This window comes from Triticum dicoccoides, chromosome 2A (assembly GCF_002162155.2).
Source record: "Triticum dicoccoides isolate Atlit2015 ecotype Zavitan chromosome 2A, WEW_v2.0, whole genome shotgun sequence".
Classification (NCBI taxonomy): domain Eukaryota; kingdom Viridiplantae; phylum Streptophyta; class Magnoliopsida; order Poales; family Poaceae; genus Triticum; species Triticum dicoccoides.
In genome coordinates, this window is record NC_041382.1 from 731,667,376 (window position 1) to 731,676,818 (window position 9,443).

A 9,443-nucleotide genomic window follows, 5' to 3' on the forward strand; every position below is an offset into this window, starting at 1 on the left:
GCCAAGAAGGCAGATCCGATGCCTCCCGAGACATTGTCACGTTGTAACATACAGTTGAATGTCGTGCATTACCATGAAACAGAAATACCCATAGTGTTCGTTACTATCTCTTGAAGGAACCAACCAATGCATTTACTCTTCTATCCTATCCAAAAATTCTATGACTTGATACAAAAAGTATGAACCGCTCGATCATGCAATTTGTTGCAAAGCCATCTCTAATGAAATGCAATTTTCCGTATTTTGCAAATTATTCCGCTGAATAGGCCAACCCCAACCCCCAACTCACTCACTCTCAACTGACACTCTGATCACAAAATCCATTAACTCGTGTTCTAAGTGAGCCAGTGATGCAATAAAATAATATATTAGGGCCATGGCTTACTGTTTTTAGGGTAAAAAACATAAACTCAATCTATTAGTCAGTATAACCAGTCATGTTTTGAACAAATACTACATAGGTTTTCACTCCGGTCCTTTAGTATTTGCACTTTCTCATTTTTTAACACAACAATGCGGCTCTGGTTTATAGATGGTGTAAAACTTGGGGTTAATAATCTAATAACACCATGTTGGTTTTGTTCATTTAGCATTAAAGCATCGCACTACAAAATGAACACTACAAGCGCCCCTTGAAGACAAGAAGTTTTTCTACCAATCCAATTCTTGTAGGCATGTTGACATATTCCATTAGCAGCAACCAATTCATCATTTCACGTTCGCAGGAACGCTTTCTCATTCTCACAAGATTTTTGAATCATTCTTCTGTTCTCATCAAGGGATTTCATTTTTTTCATGTAAACCTACTTCCTTCTTCAAAGTCTAGGAAGAAGAACACGAGTCAGAATGTAACTTCATGAAATTCAAACTGAAAATAACAAGATGCCACTTTTAAAATAACACCTTGATCGTCAATTGGCCCTTTTGATGGAATGCATCACTGGTTTCAGCCATTGAGTCCATATTGGAACACACTTGCTTCCTTGCGGCTTTCATTCCATTAATCTCTTCAATGAAAAAAGATAATCTTCATTCAAAGAAATGGTCTCGTGTTCGATATTATTCAATTTTTTCATGAGTCGTGATCTACAACATCACAATAGTTTTAAGATAAGATGATAGATCAAAAACCATAATAATCTAACACGAGAAAGGGGATATAGTTGCCTGCACAAAATTATTATGAACTCCTCAAATTATTCAACTGAATTTGCCTTATTCAACTACCGAAGAATTGAGCATCCATTGTCTAGACCATTTCTCTTATGAATACAGTTGTGTACTTCTTCATCTCAAGATTGCCTTCTCAACCATTATTCCGCTAGATTTCTCTGCCAGCATTTTTGTTCAAATGTGCAAGCAAAATAAAATTTGAATTCCACGAATATAAAAATATTAAAATTTACAATAACTACGTTTAATACCTAAATAAGAGAGAGGTAAGAAAGTATCAGGTTAAATGCCATTAAACCTCAAAATCAATTGAACCAAGATTCAAGAAACATGATATAGTTTGCAAGCGATTATACATAATTTCTGCTTTTTTATAGCATGGTGCACACAAGCAACATAAACCAATGGAGACCAATCCAATACCTCCCTGAATTGTTTGGCTTTCTACAGAGGCCAATCTAATACCTCCCTGAACTTTTTAGCCAAGCACTGCTAGCCTCTTTCCCTTCATCCATATCACCCTGCAATGTAACAAACCCCATTGGAAAAATTAGATGTATTCGAAAATCAAAATGCGAGCAATTAGAATTTAGCAATGAACGATTAGGTACTGCAGAATATAATGTTGTTGTCCATTACTACAGTATAGTACCATAACAACACCTTAAGTTAGGCTAAAAATAGAGGAAATGCAGCATCAATGCTATCGTCGACAATCAGGCTTCAGAACAAGAACTGCAAGCGGCCTAACACTACTAATCAAATGCATCAAGGGAAATTAAATTGACTGTGATATAGGTACTACTTACAGGATAAAAAGGTACTACTTCCAGGATAAATTGCATAATGTTAAATGTTTTCGTATCCATCATCCATAACCTACATCAGCGCAAAAAGGAAAAAAAATGCTCAACATTCCACTAAATGCTGCAACAGAGTATCTTCTCCATGGTTGCTCCACAACCTGCATTTATCCATAAGAATCACGGTGAAATAGCCAGCCCAACACCTCCATTAGCCAACTTTTTTAATGGCAGAAATTAAAAATTACGACTATGTTGACAATGCTTCCCCAAACACCGTGCTGTTGCCTATATGTAAATATGGCCTCGTCACACATGCTTGCAGTATGTTTATCTAGACACATGAATGGTCCTCGGTACACCGCACACCCACCATTACCAAGTCACTGAACCCCTACTAAACTCACAGCCTCGTGCGCATTATCCCGCCACCACGAGCTCTACTGCCGCAAACAGCGGAGAGAGGAGAATGGGAACGACACAGAGAGAAAGAGAGATGAGAAAGTTGAGAGCAAAGAGTGTGGGAGATGAGCATGGTGGGAATCATGGAGGTGATGCTTTCTAGTAGGAATCGTGGCAACGCACGAGCAATGTCGGGTGTCCCTGTAGATTAAGCATATTGTAGTTCCAAGAAACAACATAGCTGCTATTGTTATTTATGTAGATATTTCTTAGAACAAGAACTTTATTAGTGCGGCGGTGAAGCTATAATTTGGCTTTCTTGGACATAGTACCTAAGGAATATGATGTGCAACTTGTCAAAGTGTTATTGTACTGTAGGTTTCAATCAGGCTTGTAATGTCTATTTGTTCTTAGCAATCGGCAGTGATGCACTGCTTTGAACAACTTCCTTTTGTCAATATTTCTGCCATAGCTATTGAATCCTTTTGAACTTCATCCACAACCAGCCTGTTATAGAAGATCATCCAGCTTGATATACTTATTCGTACACACATCAGAAATTGTTGTAAACCTGAGTTAGAACTAAAAGAAATGAAAAATAAGGGATACCTCTAGTTGGACTTTGAACCTTTGGGAGCTAAACCTACAGGTGCTTCCCGGCCCGCATGTGGCACTGAAGGAGAATATTGGGGAGGTCGATCGTGCCCATGGGAACTACGGTGGTGCATGCCATGCGGTCAGATCGAGAAGCACATAGACACAAAAGGAACAAGCCCTAGCCTGAGCACCGACCTTGAGCAACTCGTCGTGTACGCCTCTCACCAGTCGGCACCACCGTGAGGTGTGTAGGGCGGTGATCCTTTCCATGTCTCCAAGGAAAGAGCTCCATCTCCCGAACCAATCTGCTGCTGCACCCCGCCACCACCGTGTTGTTGCTATGACCCCGTTGTTGATGCGAGGCCAAGGGACACACGCCTAGAGGCACGCAACACACAGGAGGCATGGTGTATGGGGTTGTGGGAAGGTTTAGGGAGAGGGGCGACACGGAGGTCGAAGGAGGGGGAGGGCATCGGGGTGGTCACATTAGAGACGAGGCACCAGGTTTGTTCTGGACACGAGGGAGGGAAAGAGTTCTGGTGAAGAATGGAAACTGCAATTTGCCGTGATGTGTTTCCATGCAAACTATAAAAAAGAGTTGGGTTCGTTTGAAAAAAAAAGAGGTGAGGGAAGGCTTTGATCGGTGGAGGCTTTTATCGATTGATGAGGCAACGAAGCGAAGCAAAATGAGTAGAGATATTGGTTGTTATTAGTAAAGGCAGGGACCGATGCGTTAGGAAAGTTAAGATTTGGAATTGATTGCCATGAAACTAGATTTTATTATTTGACAACGGGCTATCGGTTCCTGCCCGTTTGTAACGTGCCTGGTTAAGAAAGTTTGGAGAGGTAAGGGAAGTTCTTATTGGGAGGGTGAAAAGACCGACCTGAGAAGATAGTGGTGGGAGATGAGACGAAAATAAACCAGACGAAATAAAATCGGACGAAATAAAACTGTGGACACGCAATTCCATCAACTGCTTCATTAGAAATAGAGATTTGGATATATGTCCCTATTAGTATTGCTAGAAGTATATATTCCGTATATGGGAATAACTGACGGTAGATGGAGTAGCACACTGCTGCTGCATACCCACTGACATAGAAACTTGTGAACTTTAATCCGATCCCCTGTTTTCTGCATTTTAACTTTTGTGACAAAGTCAATGATTCATGTGTTCGATAAGAGAAAAAACTTATGTTGGTTTGATTGAACATAGCACTCTTGTTAGAATTAATCATAGTCACCATCTCTTGATTGCATGGGCTTAATTTCATTCTAATGCTAGTTTTGGACCGAAAGTCCTCTTCCAGTCAAACTTTGACAAACTTATTTTTGGAGCATTGACTTTGTTCTTTTCTGCCATGACTTCCGCGAATGTTCTTTGATGATACATTTTTTTAAAGGCTTTCATGATACATTTTTGCAAACACAAAAAGTATTATCAAAGTTTACCAAAAAATTCAGAATTTTTTAAAAAGCATTTGAGCTCGGTAGCAAATACTCCATGTCCGTTTTGGACTCCCACTCGGTGTACGGATTTTTTTCCCATTGTCAACCAGAAATTTGGAAGACAAAGTTTCAAATTTCAGATCATTTTTTAGGGATACTGAGCCCAATTTATAAATAGCAATGGTTAGGTAAATATGGACATAATTCACGCTCCTAGAATCAGATTGACATTATGTTTTATATAGATAACAAAGTTTTAGGTAAATAAACAATAGTTATTGACATATACATACAAGCCCCTCAAGAAAAAATACAAGTTAGTATACGAGCGTTGCAGTGAACAGATAAAATAACTAAAATACATGTGTGCAAAATATAAGTATAGTATAATCCACCACATGTTGATGTTCATCTGTGATATTCTGTGCATACATATACTTCCTCTATTTCATAATGTAAGACGCTTTTTGACACTATAATGTCAAAAAACGTCTTACGAGACGGTGGGAATACATATTATTGCTAATGTCGATGACGGTGCCCGACGATATATATTCACAAGTAGTATGGCCACGCTGAGTCGGTGTCCGTGAACCGGGCAACAGCCGTGGGCACGTCGACCGAATGGATGGTCGACTGAGCCGCGAAGGGAGAAAACAGCGGGCCGCACGGGAAGTAAATTTCGTCCATCGACATAGCGTCCGTGCTCCGGGGGAGTCCGCCGCCGGCCCGCATCGGATCACTCAAGTTGATCGCTTCCACGGGCAGCGACGACGACGACGAAGACGGAGCTGCAGGTGCCTTCACGGGAGCAAATGGCGAGCGGCACAAGATCTCCGCCACCGTCGTCTCATCCAGGCCCATGCTCACGTCCAGCAGGGTCGGCGTACGCCCGCCGACCGGATCACTCGGGCTCGCTCTTACGACCGGCGGCGGTGAGGATGAGGACGATAGACCTGCAGGCGCAGCTCCGCCGATGACCATGGCGAGGCACGAGGCCATGACGTCGTCGTCCAATTTGGCGCGTTGAGGATCGAAATGACCGCTCCTTGTCGTGTGCTTGTTCCCACCGATAGATTCCCTGGGAAGCATTACTTCTTGTTGGCACTTGTGCTCGTTCACGTAGGTGACCTGGAACATGGGACGCCGGCCGCCGCTGGTATCCTGCTGCTGCACCGTCTTCTTCGCCCTGCAACCGCGGTCATGGCTAAACATGCATTTGTAGTAGCACCTGCACGCGTATACACGGACCTCATGGTTCAGTTAAGAACGGGTACGAAGACGTCCTCTCATAATTAGTGTGTGATGAGTAACCGAAGACAAAGGGCATGCTGAAACTTGTGATAAATCCCGCAAAAAAAAGAAACTTGTGATAAAATACAGCTCTTATTTCATCATTTGAAAAGTCAGGTTGCTCGGCATGTGTACGGTGAACTAGTAGATATCTGGGATAACAATAATGTTGGTCCTACCAATCAAAATCCTCCACATCAGCTTGCTTGTAAAAGTTTTAAGTAACCTTTTGTAGATGTAGCATTACCCCTGAGTCTGCAAAGGTGTTAATATATGGAGTTGAGTTTTTAATGTTCTCGAGAGAGTTTAGAGTACCAGGGAGTGAGGCAATTTGATCTACAAATCTTCAAAATTGAAGTATGAAAATTAGAGATCCAAAGCCTCCCTTTACTTGTTGGCTTTCACCTCATACCCGATTTATTTATTTGGGTGTGTCTAGGGCACATCTAGATGTGCTCTAGTTATTGCACATCTAAGTGAGTGAATCAAGCATAAAGAGAAAAAGAAAAAAGGGAAAGAAAATATTCACACGAATCTCAATGTAAGATCAATGACATATGACTTAGATGTGCAATACTTATGGCACATCTAGATGTGCTTTAGCAAAACTCTATTTTTATAGTAGAAAAATGCTAGTTCTAGAATCTTGCTCGTTCTTGCCCTTGTTTTTTTTTCCTACAAGGGGTTTCCATGTAAATCTTGTGTGTGTCCCTTATTTTGGTGTCCTCCTGTCATATTTGTTGTTAGTCAAGTTCTTTCTTGTTATTGATGCCTGTTGCTCAAGTTTGGTAGAGTTTAGTTGTGTCGATATTGAATTTATGAAATATGCATGAGTTTTAAAAGTCAAAAGCTGTCTCTAATTGACCATGGTTATAAATATCAACTTCCACAATGCAAAATTAGCATCATTCGATTCATCATAAAGTGTATTTTATATTTTATCTATTTATTATTTTAGATGTCGATAGCTTATTCTGTAAACACGGGCAAACATGTCTGCATTTGAAAACCCTAACATACACCATATTGTGGAAAGAGGGAGTATGTTGGTGACTATTTGGTGGAGACTAGTGGGTGAAAAACAAGGGGTGAGGCCCACGTGTGTGGTTGCTTTTTCCTTTTTGGATTCCCCCCTGCGCCCGATCCCAAATTACTCAAAGTTGCATAATTTTGAAGTTCAAAAATGCAAACATTAAATTGTTGAAAGTTCAAAATTTTGAAAGCTTGCAATTTCTGAAAGTTCAAAATTCAAAAGTTAAAATTTCGGATGTTTTTAAAGTTTCAAAAAAATTGAGGTGTGCACATCCCGTGAAGAATTCCTGGGTCCACTCATCATCATCCAAATGGACTGTATCCGCGATGATTAAGAGATGGCACCACGTAAGATCATTTGAGGTCTCAATTAATTAGCACTTCACCTTGCAAATTTTCTGTTCTGAATGTTCTTTTGCCCGTATTTTCTCCACTGGTAACCATCACTATGAGGCGAGGCTGTAATCTCCTTGCAGGTAACCCCGTTTTGTCTACCCTTCCTTGTAGGAGTAACCTCTTCTCCACCACTGCATTGTTCCATGCATGTAAACAGCAGCAGGGTGACAAATCACGTACATGTGGAAACATCAAAGACTAGCCAGGAAAGGTGACAGGCGGATAGGCCAGCAAAAAAAAGGCAGGTAGGCCAGCAGTGTACCAGATAGGAATATCATTTGTCGGAGTCGGCTGATCGATGCCACCCTCAGCGATGGTCGCCCCTGGCGCCGCCACTCTGCTACTGTCTCCCGACCTGAGCATGAACAGAGACACCATGAACACCCGGGAGAGCTCCTGGCTCATCGCGACGGCCGCCTCCTGCCCACGTCCGTCGAGGGGGCCGCGGCGCAGCAATGCCAGGAGCCTCGCGTTGAGATCGTGCCCGCCGACGAGCTCCTGCGATAGTTTTTCTATGGCCTCTTGCCCAGACGTCATCTCTTCAAACTGTGGTACTGTAGGTGATGGTCAGTTTGTGAGGTTGATATTGGTCCAGCCGAAGCCCGAAGGTGGTTATATAGGGGAGACGGACACCTACGTACGCTACAGCGATCAGTCACGCTGAGAGTCTGATCACCTCCGTATAAAACTCTGTGATTGCCACTTTGCCAGTCATCTGTGTCTGACGGTGGCGGGCATTTCATCGGTCAGACAAACGGATGCACTGATAGATTTTCTTTTCATTCTCCTTGAGATAGGCTGATCGGTGGGGCTTGATCTGGCATGGTAGGTGGCGTATGGACAAGAGAACCTACTAGTGAAAGTCACGCTACGAAAACTCACGTAATGCAAGTCATTCAATAATAGGCAAACTGGGGATGCCCACTGTAGACTTTTGTTTCCCTACTGTACAACATCTCTGCTATTAAGGGGACAATTTGGTAAATGCTGATCCAATCACATCTCCTTCCTTTCTTAGGATGCTGGATCTGCTGGGGAGACATGTGACACTCCCATAAAAAACAAATCAATCACCAATCAGAAAATGTCTCCAGCAGCCCCAACCGATTCACTATCACACATGACGAATCAAACTATCTACACTACCAAAAGAGACATAACGTCCCCATTTCGCTTAATTTTCATCCGCCTCAATTCCATGCTTAGCGCGCCAAGAAAACCAAGTGAAAACCGGCACACACACACCTTCTCCCTTCTATTTTCTGTATACTCTCTACTATTAAAGGGGAGGTGTGTACGTCGTTCATCCCCGAGCCCATCGGTCGAAGCATCTTCCCATGATGCTATTTCCTTTTACTGAGCGCAACCCCACCCAATTTGGTAAATGTTGATTCAATCACATCGCCTTCCTTTTTTTTATGATGCACTGACTTGTTTCCCCAATAGATCCACTGCCATAAAAAACAAATCGCTCATCAATCAAAAAATTGTCTCCAGCCGCCCCAACCGATTCACTACCATACACGGCAAATCAATCAATCTGACTGCCTAAAAAAGACATAACATTCTCATTTCGCTCAACCTTCATCCGCCTCTGTTTCATGCTTAGCACGCCAAGAAAACCATGGGAAAACCGGCACGCATGTCTTCTCCCCTCTATTCCCTCTACAATCTCTACTATTAAAGGGAGTTTATACATCGTTTATCCCCCGAGCCCCACCAATCGAAGGATCTTTCCACAATTCTTGATTTCCTTGTACTGATCTATGTTTTTTTACTGACCGCAACCCCACACAGTTTGGCAAGTGCTAATTCAATCCATCTCCTTCATTTTTTAGGATGCACTCATGTGTCTCCTCAACTCATCCACTGCCATAAAAAATAAATCAATCACCAATCAAAATTGTCTCCAGCAGCCCCAATCGATTCACTACTATGCACGGCAAATCAATCCATCCACACACCTAAATAAGACATAAAGTTCCCATTTCACTCAACCTTCATCCCGCTCCATTCCGTGCTTAGCACGCAAAGAAAACCAGAGGAAAACTGGCATGCACGTCTTCTCCCCTCTATTCCCCCTATAATCTCTACTATTAAAGGGTGTATATACGTCGTTCGATCCCCTGAGCCCCACCGATTGTAGGATCTTTCCACAATTCTCCATTTCCTGTTAATTCACTTACTGCAACCCTCACCTAGTTGTGCAATTTCTGATTCAATCACATTTCCTTCCTTTTTAGGATCCACTCACGTGTCTGCCCAACATATCCACGATCATAAAAAATAAATCAATC

The 9,443-nt window shown here is 42.2% G+C and overlaps 1 protein-coding gene across 1 annotated transcript; it reads right to left on the minus strand.

The window, feature by feature from the left end:
* Positions 1–4,980: 4,980 nt before the first annotated feature.
* On the minus strand, positions 4,981–7,889 carry LOC119358238. The gene is made up of 4 exons (XM_037624885.1): positions 7,793–7,889; positions 7,409–7,700; positions 7,137–7,277; positions 4,981–5,656 (listed from the first exon to the last, which is right to left on the minus strand). The coding sequence occupies exons 1-4, from the start codon at positions 7,887–7,889 to the stop codon at positions 4,981–4,983; spliced, it is 1,206 nt and encodes a 401-aa protein (XP_037480782.1).
* Positions 7,890–9,443: the final 1,554 nt, after the last annotated feature.

Bases quoted from the DNA above. Each gene is read 5' to 3' on its own strand.
- LOC119358238 (XM_037624885.1), bottom strand. From the start codon at position 7,889: ATGAAATGCCCGCCACCGTCAGACACAGATGACTGGCAAAGTGGCAAT. The intron at 7,701-7,792 runs GTAGCGTACGTA...CATCACCTACAG, and splicing joins TCTCAGCGTGACTGATCGCT to TACCACAGTTTGAAGAGATG. The intron at 5,657-7,136 runs GTGAAGTGCTAA...ATACGCGTGCAG, and splicing joins CAGAACAGAAAATTTGCAAG to GTGCTACTACAAATGCATGT.